This window comes from Euleptes europaea, chromosome 18 (assembly GCF_029931775.1).
Source record: "Euleptes europaea isolate rEulEur1 chromosome 18, rEulEur1.hap1, whole genome shotgun sequence".
NCBI lineage: Eukaryota > Metazoa > Chordata > Lepidosauria > Squamata > Sphaerodactylidae > Euleptes > Euleptes europaea.
This window is the reverse complement of record NC_079329.1, coordinates 34587688-34601524: the sequence shown is the minus strand read 5'-3', so window position 1 is coordinate 34601524 and position 13837 is coordinate 34587688. Positions and strand designations below refer to the sequence as shown.

At 45.6% G+C, this 13837-nt stretch overlaps 1 protein-coding gene across 5 annotated transcripts in view; it reads left to right on the top strand.

Annotated features, from left to right (window-relative positions):
* The window catches only part of CACNB1 (calcium voltage-gated channel auxiliary subunit beta 1), a 74825-nt gene that overhangs the window by 55122 nt on the left and 5866 nt on the right, over window positions 1–13837 (top strand). For 3 of the 5 annotated variants that reach the window (XM_056864746.1, XM_056864747.1, XM_056864744.1), the window contains 4 exons: window positions 1909–1989; window positions 3787–3845; window positions 5533–5642; window positions 9407–9558. In XM_056864746.1, coding sequence (XP_056720724.1) covers window positions 1909–1989; window positions 3787–3845; window positions 5533–5642; window positions 9407–9558 — 402 coding nt within the window. Of the gene's footprint in view, window positions 1–1416; window positions 1437–1908; window positions 1990–3786; window positions 3846–5532; window positions 5643–9406; window positions 9559–13837 lie in introns of all 5 variants that reach the window. The other 2 variants (XM_056864743.1, XM_056864745.1) reach the window with 1 other exon arrangement.

The following is a 13837-nucleotide window of genomic DNA, read 5'->3' as shown; positions in this document are numbered from 1 at the left end:
GCATTGCTTGGTGCATCAGCCAGCATGGTGTAGTGGTTTGGAGCGGTAGACTCTAACCTGGAGAACTGGGTTTGATTCCCCACTCCTATACATGAAGCCAGCTGGGTGACCTTGGGCTAGTCACATTTCTCTTGGAGCTCGCTCAGCCTCACCTACCACACAAGGTGTCTGTTGTGGGGGAGAGGAAGGGAAGGAGATTGTGAGCAGGTTTGATTCTCCTTAAAAGGTAGAGAAAATCAGCATATAAAAACCAACTCTTCTTCATCATCATCAACCAGACAAAACAATGGCCTCCGAAAGAGGTGTTACATGAAAGAGGTGTTACTTCTCAGAGGTGGAACAGAGGGGTTACCTGTTCTGCAATTGTAGCATGCATGAGCATATGAGAAATTCTGGTATGTTCCAGTGATACACCATTCTGTGCATGTAAGAGTTGAGCTACAAGATGCATCAGCAACCAAGCCATACCTTGTGTGGTCCTTGGTAAAAGATGGATCCAACAGGGTATGTCTCCTTTCCCCCCATTCCTCCTTCCTTCTGTGCCGTGGGAGGGCAAAGGTGACTCAGAATGGTATGTTCTGACCGTCCTCTCCTTCTCCCACTCCTTCTCCCAAATACAAACCCCAGAAAGTTGTTCCGTTCCTTTGCCCCTTGGGAAATGTGCAAGTGGTATATTCCATCTATTCTCCCTTACATGGGAATTAGCACTGGGTGCAATTCTTCCCTGAACAGGTGGAGCATTTTGACCTTCTTGCTGGGGCTGAACATTCCAGAAGGAAACCAGCTGGGAGCAAGAGTGGAGCAATTGCCCCCCCCCACTTGTATGCCAGACTGGAGCATCTCAGAGGTCATGGCCTCCCTGGAATGAGCATGAAGGGATGTTCCAGCAACTTTTCCATCCACACAAGGGGAAGGTTCCTAGCTTTTCCCTCATCTAGATATGGCATATATGCCTTTCCGGGCCCTCCCTGTCTTCCTTGGGTGCCGTCTAGAAGAGAGAAGGGCAAAGTTGCCAAGAGACTGGTTGCTCAGCAGCGTCCGCGTATCGGCACCAGAGTTCCAAACGACAGCGGTGGCCCATTCTCCATTACACTGGATAATGCAGGAGAGAAAATGTTGAGCCGGCTTTGGACTGGGTGGCATGAGGAGGTGCTGAAACCTTGGCACTTAGACTGACGGCAGGGGAGCCAACCTCCCCTCCCCACCCCAGCGGTGGGAGCCATTTGTCCCCTCTCCAAAGCAGTTGCTCTCCTGCTTTCCCCAGCGCCAGTTTTTTGTTTCTCCTGTGCCTGCCTGTGCTTTGGCTGGAGTGAGCTGTCAGTAACATGCATGCCTTGTTTGTTTTCTCTTGCCTGTCCCCCTCCCCACTCCCCTGCGTCCCCCACCCCACCCATTAATGGCGATCACGGGACATAGCCAAGCAGAAGCAGAAGTCGGTAAGTAGGCTTATGAACTATCGGTCTGGAGGCGGTGATGGTTTCCGGCGGGTTCTGCCCAGTCCCAGCGAGCTTCTCCTGACCAGCCGGTGACCGTAGGAGGATGACCCTGCCCCCCCCGAAGGTTGTGTGCCTGTCTGTCCCACTATTGGCCACTGGTTCTTGGGGGGCTCCTCAGCAGATGAGGGCTCCAATTCCATGAAAGGTTACCTTCATCTTGAATGTCCAGCATTCAAGCAGATGTGGGAGTCTGATCTAAAGGGCTGAGACCCCAGTGGTACGCAGAGACCCCTTTTTTCTTTCTTCATCCCTGCCCCAGGTTCCTCCCTTGTGCCCCCAAAGTGAAGGTGTTCCCCTTAAGGTTGAAGAAGCTTCACAGTATTCTGTTCCAATAACACCGCTACCTATGCCAATTAGGGACTGTTGACCATGAAAGACCCTAATGGCTTGCTTTCTTCCTGGTTCCCCTCAGACAGAGCACGTCCCGCCCTACGACGTGGTTCCTTCCATGCGGCCGATCATCCTAGTGGGTCCCTCCTTGAAGGGCTACGAGGTGAGGCTTCTAGGCAGGGGTTCAGTAGTACATGGGGTGGGGGAGGGAATGGTGCTGAAGTGGGCAGGCAGTGTGTGGGGGGGTCAGGTTGCTTCTCAAGACTCCACCCCCACCCACCCCCGTGGGGAAGGGTGTATCAAATCAGCACTGGAACGGGCAATTTCACTCTTCATTTTCCCTGTTATTCTTTCCCCAATTGAAATCTCACACACAGCTGCTCCCACACAGCCTCAAAGTTGCTCTTTGCCTTGTGTTTGTGTGTGTGAATATATGGGCACCAGATGTAGGGGAAACACCTCTTTTTGGGAACCTGGCAGGTAGTTTGAAAAAGAGTTCTCCCTTCTTGTTGAGGTCCATTCATGACTCATCAGTCTTACACACTTTGCACCTCTGGTGATAAAGCTGTCATGGCCTAGCTACCTTACACTGTTTAGGGGATTATTTGTATCGGGAGGGGGGGCAGACCTGTGGCTCAGCAGTAGAGCATCTGCTTGGCATGCAGAAGGTCCCAGGTTCGATCCCCGGCATCTCCAGTTAAAGGGACTAGGCAAGTAGGTGATGTGGAAGACCTCTGCCTGAGACCCTGGAGAGCTGCTGCCGGTCTGAGTAGACAATACTGACTTTGATAGACTGATGGTCTGATTCAGTATATGGCAGCTTCATGTGTGTTCAAGCTGAGGGTTCTTACAGGGGAGGGGCTGTGACTTCGTGGCAGAGCATCTGCTTGGTATGCAGAAGGTCCCAGGCTCAATTGCTGGCATTTCCAAATAAAAGGATCAGGCAGTAGATGATGCAAAAGGCCTCCACCTGAGACCCCAGAGAACCTCTGCCAGTCAGAGTTGAAAATACTTGACCTTAATGGACTGACTTAGCATAAGGGAGCTTAAATAATCAGCTGTGGCTTAGTGGCAGAGCACCTGCTTTGTATTAAGAAGGTCCCACATTCAACCCCATCTCCAGTTAAACCGGACCTCCGCCTGACACCCTGCTGCTGATCTGAGTGGACAGTACTGATCTAAGTGGACCAGTGGGCTGGCTCAGGATACTGCAGCATCATTGCTCATGTATAGTATCCTGCCAATAAAGGTGACTGAAACTGCTCATGTCTAGAAGGCAGGTTTTCTTTTCTCTCCTGACCTGCCATCCCAGCAGGTGTGATCTGCACAAGCCTCTTCCAGTGTCTTTCAGCCATGTTGTCGAGCATGCACTGAAGCATACAAACACATACCTGGAGTGTAAGGATTATGAGAACACCTAAACCTTGCAATCAGAGCCAAGAATGTTTCATAAGAACATAAGAAAAACCATGCTGGATCAGACCAAGGGCCATCAAGTCTGTTCATACAGTGGCCAGAAAGGTGACTCTAGGAAGCCCAAAGCAAACAACTGCAGCAGCATTATCCTGCCTGTGTTCCACGGCACTTAATAGAATAGGCATGCTCCTCTGATCCTGGAGAGAATAGGTATGCATCATGACTAGTATTCATTTTGACTGGTAGCCATGGATAGCCCCCTCCTCCATGAACGTGTCCACTCCCCTCTTAAAGCCTTCCAAATTGTCTCACAGCCATCAGCACAACCTGGGGCAGGGAGTTCCACAGTTTAACAATTTAACTACCTACAATTTAACTATTTCAAAAAAGAATGTACATAAACTGATGCGTTCAAGCCATGTTTGTACACATAAAGCCCTCCTTTTCTTTCTTTCTCCATGCAAATTCCAACTTCTGAATTCTGACTTCTGCTCCTGTCTGTCTGTCTTTCATCCCCACCCCCCATTCCTCCTTACCTTCCCAGGTGACGGATATGATGCAGAAAGCTTTGTTCGACTTTCTGAAACGCCGATTTGATGGCAGGTGTGAGCAGCAACCTTTGAGGCAGGGGTTGCGGGGAAAATCAGACACTTTCTACTTGCTGTGTGATCCCTGTGGCTGGATCCTGGTCCTGGGTGCCTGCATTCAGAACCTCACTAAAAGTCAGAGAAAATTAAAAAAGCAAGGCAGCGTTCATCTCCATGAGGCCTCTTGGATGCTTTTGCAGATCCTTTTTAGTAGCACAGTCAACCCATTTCAAATCAAATTTATTAATATGGTCAACTGACCAAGCACATGCCAACACATCAAAATGTCCAGACTCAATAGTTTTGCACCGCAGAATCACAGACAAATAAAGGTGTAAGATCAATAAAAACAACCCCTGATTAAAATTATCAACTTAAAATTTAAAAATTGTAAAATATTCTAAGTATCATTCTCTGATAAAGCTCTGTGTATTTATAGCAACAGCGCAGAACTTGGCAGTTTGGACCGTAAGCTGAGGGTCTTCTCCTAATAGGAGCTTCTTTGCCAAAAGCTCAACTGACTCTTCAGGGAATCTACCAAGCAAGGGGGAAATAAGCTTTGATCTAACTTCGCGGTAGAACGGGCAGCATATCAGTGCATGTTCGATGGTTTCAATGTTCCCTGTCCCACACGGACAAAACCTCTCTGATCTAGGGATCTTCTTATATTTCTAAAACAGCTGATGGTAGGACTTGACATCTGTCAAGGGTAAAGGCCTTCCTATAATTAATAGGCTCAAGATGAGAACAATCAACTCATTTCTAATTTTTTCTTCCCCCTTCCCCTGCTTTTCTAGACCATGAGGACTATATAACTCTTTTTTTAAAAAAGAAAAGAAAGGTGAGATGTTCTGGTACAGTCCACAATAGCCATGCGGATTAGCTTTGGATTTTACACATTAACAGATCACTTCAGGATACAATGGTTCCATATTAACATACCACACCCTCATTAGCACATTATCTTGATGCTTACAGGACAATGGTTAGCACATTACCTTTGTTACTTTTTGCAGGACAATGATTCAGCTCAAACCCAACCCCTTTCTGACTATATATTACTCTTCCTACACACTTGACACTGAGAGACACTGTCCTTCAGTGTTACTCCTGTGAAGATGCCGGCCACAGCTGCTGGCGAAACATCAGGAAAGAAAATACCAAGACCACGGTCACACAGCCCGGATAACCTACAAGAACCAATGAACTCTGACCGTGAAAGCCTTCGACAATATTTTGTTCTGGTATCTGTTAATGCACAGCTAGATTCACTGGTGCCCTGACCTGGATGGCCCAGGCTAGCCTGATCTCATTAGATCTCAGAAGCTAAGTGGGATTGGCCCTGGTTAGTACTTGCATGGGAGAACACCAAGGAAGTCCAGGGTTGCTATGCAGAGGCAGGCAATGTCAAACCACCTTTGTTAGTCTTTTCCCTTGAAAACCCTATGGGGTCACCATAAGTCGTCTGCGACTTGACGCCCACCTTTACACACACACATTCACCGGCGCTTTGTCACTTCTTGTAGCTCATAATGTCTTGAAACCTACTTTAAAAAAAATGAACATGAAATGAGTTAAGTTTATGTTAACATGGCTCCCCGCATGGTGGCACAATAAGAATGATGGCCTAGATGTCTCTGTGATAGTATCGGAATGCCTTGGGAATTATCTGTTGGATGCCCACTTCTCTCTGTCTTCCGCAGAATATCCATCACGCGTGTGACAGCCGACATCTCCCTGGCCAAGCGCTCTGTCCTCAACAACCCTAGCAAACACACCATCATTGAGCGCTCCAGCACCCGCTCTAGCCTAGGTGAGGTTGCGTTGAGATCCTGGGGGAAGGGGGACTTGGACCGTTACCCTCTTCGTCCTTTTCTTTCTGGGGCTGTTTCCACACAGATGTTTTGTTCTGCCTCGGTTACAGCAGTGCTGTTTTTGAGAGCACCCACATGATGCCATCCTCTGTTTATCCCGCTTCTGCATTTCCTCCTTACTTTGCTGTGACCTCTTCTAAATGGTTCAGCACGATCTTTTTAGAAAGATTACAGTCAAAGTGTCTTTGGACACTATGTGGATGGAGCATCGGACCAAGGCCCATCAAGTCCAGCCGTCTGTCCGCACAGTGGCCAACCAGGTGCCTGTAAGAAGCCCACAAACGACTGCAGCAGCATACTGCCTGTGTTTCACAGCACCTAATATAATGGAAAGGGATCCTACCCACATCAGCATCATTACCTCAGCTCCCCAAATCAGCATTCCACACCTCTACCAGAGGGATTTTTAGGTTATTATTGATAGATCCCTGTAGTGCAATAATGTAATTGTATATTGCAATTCCCAGCTTGCTTCCTTTTTAAAAAGATTATCTGGCTTATTTCCTTGCAAAGTTGTAAGGCAAAGCATACAAACTACATTTCCCCTTATAACTTCCCAAGGGAAAGGGCTAGACGGTTTCAATGAATGCTGGGAACTGGTAGATTGTAGCAATAGAGCATTATACTGTTATAACACTGTAGTGATCTAGCACAGGGGTCCTCAACATTTCTGAACCTATGGGCACCTTTGGACTTCTAACATAGTCTGGTGGGCACAGTGACAAAATGGCTGCTGCAGGAGGCGGAACCAGTAACCGCCATGAACCAAGAGGAAAGGCAGGATCTAAATGTGTTAATAAATTAGTTAATAAAATGGCGGCGGCTTACCTTCAGTCAAACATTTAAGATCCTTGTGCTGTGGTAGCATCTGCTGCCAAAGCAGTGTTTGGCAGCACCAGTAAAGGTGTTGATGGGCACCTTGTTGGAGACCCTGATCTAGCGATTCTCACTGGGGGTTTTTAAAGCCCTTCAGTTGGGGGGGGAGGAAATGTTGGCTTCATGGACTGAGGCAAGGAAAGTGTGAGGAAAACTGCCGTGTGGATGCTCTGCTGCCTGTGTCTTCGCAACAGCAACAAATCATCACCGTGGGGAGGCAGCCTGGGCATAGAAGGCAGGAGTGAGAGCTGACCGCATCCTCAGTGTGATTGCGTGGCACTAACTGCTTGCATGAGCAGCCTTCTAAGTTTTCCTAGCCGGGGTCGCTCCAATCTGTATCAGCCAAGAGCAGCTTTCCCCAGATGCCTCTGAATTTCCCACAGTGCCGTGCAACGTTGCCTCCTCTTTCCCTGTTCCTTGCAGCATTGCTCTTGCAAGCCCACATCCTTTAGCACGGCATTGTGAAATTGCCACATGATGTGTTTTCTAGGATGGAGGTGTGTGTGTCCTCTTTTGTCATAACTGATGTGGAAAATGCTCCCAAGATTACCGGTTTGGGCGCTGGAAACATTTCCACATTTAAGTGCATGCTGTCCAGTGTTTGTATATGGAAATAAGATTCCCTTCATGCCTCTTGACAAGCCATTCGGCGTGTCAGCTGTTTCCTCTGTTTTTCCCCTCTCCCCTTGCCATGGTGTCAGATTTCAGGGGCACCTATTACTGCTTCTGAGAAGACCACCGACTCACTCTTCTCTTTTTCCCCCCTCTCCCCACAACCTTCCTTCCCTTCCGCCTGCGCCTCTTCTTTCCTTCTCTGCTCCTGATACAGATGTCTTGGGTATGTAACCTTTAGCCTCACAAATTCTTAGCCGCCCCAATGCAAATGTAACTATATTTGGATGCAAAAAAGATAATCAATAAGGGTGGATTGCATCTAAATAGCTTTTTTTCTTTCCGGAGGAAAAAAAATTCACAGCTACAACAAAGGCATATGTTTTGGTTTTGCCAAAATATGATGTTCTGTTGTTCATTTTGAATTTTTTTTCATTGCATTTGAAAAATGAAAAATGGTGAGTCACCAAAGATATTCATTTTTCAGAGCCTTTCAACTGCTAGAATATAACAACTAAAACAAATTGAGAAAATTATGCTTTTCAAAAAATTTCAAAAACACTGTTGTGGTCCAACTAATAATTTCTGTCCACAAAATGTTAAAGGAGCTATTTGGCTGTAAAATGTTTTGTATACATCTATAAGAATTTAAGGTCAAAATAAAGACTGGTTCATTTTTAATATGAATCATATAAATTGGAATGAAAAACTAAATTTTAAAAAGTTGTTTGCAAAGAATAATATGCTTAGAATCAGTTGGGAGTGCGGGGGCGGTCTATTAGTTTTGGTGATGCCTAGTTGGAAAATGGTAAGAAATCCAGTAAAACAGTTTCAGGTCTCAGTGACTCCATGGGGAAATGAGTTAACCATATGCTCTCATTCCCCATAGAAGTCAGTGACATTTCAAATTTTTTAACTTTGGCTGGATCATGCACTGATTTTGGTAACTGCAGTGAGGAGTGTAGTCTGAATCATGTACTTTCTTTCATGTTTCCTTAATGTCCTCATTCCAGCCTAGTCAGGGGGATTTAATGCAACCATTCCCGTACAACCAGCAGTGCCTAAGCACAAGCCAGATCCCCGCATTCAACCTGATGCCTGCTCAGTTTGGGGTCCCTTCTACACAGAGGGGGCTTTTTCGCATTCTCATTTTCCTCACTTCTAAGTTCCTGTTTCTTCTGGGGGGGTTTCCCCCAGTTTCTCACGTGTTTTGCTCCCTCTAGTGGTCGATTCGTTATAACACAAGATTAACTCTGGCATTAAAACCTGCAGTTTAAATCTGCAGGAAGATATGCTGGACCTAAACCTGTTTTATATTGAATCGACCACTAGAGGGAGCAAAATACATATGGAACTGAACCTCCCCCCTCCCCCGAAGAAACAGGAACTTACAAGCGAGGAAAATGAGAATGCAGAAAAGACCTATGTTGTGGGGAACCTGCTATATCTCTCTCCCAGGCATGAATGTGCAAGTGCACTCTGCCACCCCACATGCCACCTGGTCATGTTTTTGGGGAGGGAAAGTGCAGGGAGACGAGTGTGTGCCAGGGCCAACCCAAGACATTTCGGTGCATGAGGCAAACAATCCAAATAACCTCCTTCCTCTCCCCTTCTTCCCACTTCCACTAATTAGCATGGAGTGCAATCCTCGAGGGAGTTCCTGTATACCAGACCCACTGAAGCTGCCCAGAAGCAGCCTTGTGCTCTTGAGAAGCTGTGGTTCTGTGGCAGTTGCCCAGGATAACTTCCTAGTGGATTACAGCCCATGGGTGGACTTTCCCTGTCTCCCACTTTGTCTCCTTTAACAGTGCCCCAGCTCACTGCTTCCAGCAGCTGCCTCTCTTTGCCTTGTGGTAGTGTTGCCTCTGGCAAACGCAGGTCTCTGGGTTGGGGCGAGGGTGCGCTGTTCAGGAACCAGAAGGACATCCTGTATCCCACAAGGCAGAAAGAGTTGGCCAGTGCATCCTTCCCAAATGCAGCATCTTTTGTAGTTCCAATACCTATCACGAGGGATAACTGTAGCTTCATACTCAGCCTTCAACTGAGGAAAACCAGAGTAGGTCACAGGTCAGTTTGTGGGTGCAGAAATGAAGTCCCTGGCAGTGAGCAGAATCTAGAGCAGCCAAAAGCAGGTGGGAATGGGGCTGCAGCTCCTTGCTGTAGCCCTGCTGACCCTCTCTCCCTCTTTCCTGCGGTCTGCTTCCTGCCCCGGCAGCTGAAGTGCAAAGTGAAATAGAGCGCATCTTCGAGCTGGCCCGCACACTGCAGCTGGTCGCCCTGGATGCCGACACCATCAACCATCCGGCTCAGCTCTCCAAGACTTCACTGGCGCCCATCATTGTCTACATCAAGATATCTTCCCCCAAGGTGAGTGGATGCTAGGGTTGCCAACCTCCAGGTACCAACTGGAGATCTTCTGCTATTACAACTGATCTCCAGCCGATAGAGATGGGTTCCCCTGGAGAAAATGGCCGCTTTGGCAGTTGGACTCTATGAAGATGTGTAGGGTAACCAGTCAGAGCTATACCGCTGTTAGGGCCTTCAGACAAAACTCTTTCATAATGCAGGCAGGTCCCGACAGGTGCCACTCAAACCTCACATTTCTTTTCTTTTTATAAATTTTTTATTATTTTTCCAGAATTATTAATCACATAGTTTAACAATTGACATAAACAATAAAAAGTAAAAACAAATAGGAAACATTGTTAAAGATATTTGTGTATAATCAAATATTGACTTCCCCTACACCTCCCTCCATCTTGTGATAAATTAGTAATCTCTTTTGCATAAAATTCTAATCCTGATATTGTTGCTAATATTTATTAATAGTTAGTACTATCATATAAAAGAAAGAAAAAAGGGAAAAGAAAATAAAAGAAAGAAGAAGAAAAATAGTGAATCTCACTAATAATAAATGGATTCGTATAGTAGAAAATATTTAATTACTTCCATTAAAAATTAATTATTTTGTAAGTCCTCCATTTCTCCCTAACACTCATTTAATACATTTTATATTTCTAGTAAATTAATATCGTATATGGTTCTGTTTCCATTATAGCCAATCCTTTTAATCGGTTCCTTTTTAATCTCATCCATCTTTTAAATTAGTCCCTTTGTCCGGAATTTCCAGCATTTCCTTCTTTTCGTCATTAACAGTATGCGTCGAAGAGCATCCTTGGAAATTGTTGGTAGAGTCTCTTCTGCAGATAGATGATCTCCATGGTAAATCCACGTTGCAATATCTTGCATCTCAAATTCAAAGAAAAGGATCCTGATTGCCCCAGTTTTTCTACTCATTAAGTCCTCCAAGCAGATGTTGAAAACTTCATCAGGCAGATTGAAGAGACAGAGGTCAAAGTCACTCACATTCAGATCCGTTGTTGTCAGCTGGGCTATTGCAGTTTGTTTATTGTAGTTCTCGATTTCCTTTGCAGGATTCTTCTGTTCTTCATCTTTCTTGTCAACTAGAGGACCCTCTAGTATCACCTCTGACCTCATTGTGATAATTTGGGTTTTTATGTCTTTAAGATCGTCTAAGATGATATCCAGTTTTTGATTAATAAGTTGGCATGAAATGTTCATCAAAGCAGAGAATTGTTCCATCTGTTTAGTCAGATATTCCATGGTTGCTTCTTCTGAGAATTTCTGTTGAAACTCAGTTGGTAAAATCCAGGCCAATATACCAGTGTAGTAAAACTCAAACCTCACATTTCACCCCTAAACTCACTGTGCCTCTTATCAAGCCATCTGGTCTACCATTGATAGGGTTGCCAACCTCCAGGTACTAGCTGGAGATCTCCTGCTATTACAACTGATCTCCAGCCGATAGAGATCAGTTCTCCTGAAGAAAATGGCCGCTTTGGCAATTGGACTCTATGGCATTGAAGTCCTGCCCCTCCCCAAACCCTGCCCTCCTCAGGCTGTGCCCCAAAATCCTCCTGCCGGTGGCGAAGAGGGACCTGGCAACCCTAGTGGATGCCCTCTGCTATTCACGCCACCTTCCAAATGGATTTGGGAGAAATGGTGAGTTGACTATAGGATTTTGGTAACTGGTCAACTTTAAGGATTCTACAGAATCCAGTGGGGGTGTGAGGGGTGCTGCACATGCTGGAAAGGCCATAAGTTAACAAATGTTGTCCTAAGGCAACTGGCGGTTCCTCCTGGCAGAGAGGAGAAAGCCATTAAGGATGTGCATTTCTTTCCAAGCTAATGAAAAAAAATGAACCAAAAATGCCCAATTAAATTACATTGATTTTTGTCCATTATGTCAAATTGGAATATTGACTTCTGAACATATGCCATTCATTTTATTAGTTTCATTTCCCTGGCACTCAGCAGTCCAGTTAGAGAGGTCAATTAAGTCAGAAGGAGGGGGAAAGAGTGAAGAGAGGCCCGTCTCTGAAACTGGCTGTTCCCCTTCCAATTTGTTTTCTCTGTTGAACAAACTGTGCCACCAGAAGGCTGAGCTACATCATGAGAAAGAACATGTGGGAAAGGGTTAACGTCCTTGTGCAGCACCCTCCCTGGTCTTTAGGGGATGCTCCTTAGAGCAATCCAACAGGATAGAGATCTCCTCCTCCTCCTCCTCCTCCTCCTCCTCCTCCTCCTCCTCCTCCTCTTCTTCTTCTTCTTCGCATATTTTGCACTTAATTTGTAGACTCTTTATTTTATTGTAATGCAAGTAATATGACCTTTGAGCAACTTCATGAGCATATTTTCAAAGATATTCCTGCCACCATGAGAGTTAGAATCTTGGGTTTTTTAAAAAGGTTTCAACAAGAATCTGTGAATCACACAGCCTTGGATGACTCATGGTTAGTCTAGATACTTAGTCTCACCTGCGGCTTATTTTTCTCATCTTGAGCCAATAAATTATAGGAAGGTCTTTACCCTTGCCAGATGCCAAGCCCTCCCATTGGCTGTTTTATAAGGGAAATATAAGAAGATCCCTAGATCAGAGAGGTTTTGTCTGTATGGGACAGGGGACATTGAAACCATCACACACGCACTGATATGTTGCCCATTCTACTGTGAAGTTAGATAAAAGCTTATTTCCCCCCTACTTGGTAAATTCCCTGATGAGTCAGTTGAGCGTTTGGCAAAGAAGCGCCTATTAGGAGAAGATCCTCAGCTTGTTGACTGGTGACAGTTTTACAATCAACAGGTTCATCCCTTGGTGTCTATATAGCCCAATAAAAGCCACCAAGGCAGGAGAAAGTTTACAGATTTATTATTCAGCTGAATAACAGGCTTTAGTCCAAAGGCAGAAGCAACCATTTTTAGTCCAACATAAGATTATATACTTGCCAAGATGTCAGTCATTACAAAGGTCATGTTCTCCTCCTCTTTACATCATTCTTTCCTCACCTTAGACACACAAGGTCATGTTAAGCCCACATCATATCTCTCCATGCGACCCATGATCAGAAAATGGAGGCAATTCTGCCTTTAGGGTGGGCAATTTACAATGCTAATGAAGTAACACCTCTTACTCTGGCCTTGGCCGAGGCAACTGCTTCATCAGCAGGCTAATAGAACAAATGGTGCTCAGAGCAGGGAACCACATCAGATGTCCATGAAGCTACAGCTCCTTTTATCTACTTCAGGGAGCTGCTCTCATTATTTTCATTAACCCTTAGCTCAGGCCTACAAGCTTACGCTCCAAACTGCCAAGTTCTGCGCTGTTGCTACTATAATACACAGAACTTTATTAGAGAATGATCGTTAGAATATTTTAGAAATTTTAGAAATAAGATGATAATTTTAACCAGGGGTTGTTTTTATTGATCTTACACCTTTATTTGTATGGGCAGTCTGTGATTCTGCGGTGCAAAACTATTGAATCTGGAAATTTTGATGTGTTGGCATGTGATTGGTCAGTTGACCGTATTATTAAATTTGATTTGATGACTCATGGTTTTGTGGGTTGTATTTTTTTTTGTCGTCAAGTCACAGCTGACTTATGGCGACCCCTGGTGAGGTTTCCAAGGCAAGAGATGTTCAGAGATGGTTTGCCATTGCCTGCCTCCGCATCTCACCCCTGATATTCCTCGGAGGTCTCCCATCCAAATATTAGCCAGGGTTGAGGCTGAGAGTGCGTGACCAGCCCAAGGTCACCCAGCAAGCTTCCATGGCAGAGTGGGGATTTGAACCTGGGTGTCCCAGATCCTAGTCCAACGCCTTAACCACCATACCCCACTGGCTCTCATGGGCTGTACAGGGGTGACGTTTATTGAGATTTATCAGTGTTTCTGGAGACACCAGAGCTGGGAACTCTCATCTTGTCCAGATATGTAGGGTTTTCACAACCAGGAGTGAAACATGGGATCTCTTTGATATCCCAGCATCTCCCTGTTGGCTGAGTAGGTTCTGACAGCAAGACCCAGAATGTCTAAGGCCCTTTTACACATGTGGAAGGGAGAACTGAAAAGGAGCTGTCCCTTCTGTGTGATGGGGGGGGACCATGCCAAGGACAGCATCCTCTTTATGCGTACGCCCATTTGAATCTCCCAGTGGGGAGTGGAGACCAGATGTTCAGGATTTGTAAGTTCCAAGTTAGGTTAGCAATCTTCCTCTGTTTCATTTCTTTTACTAGCCTGCACTCTAGTCCTGTAACCTGCATTTTTTCTAGAGTTTTGCCCGTAGA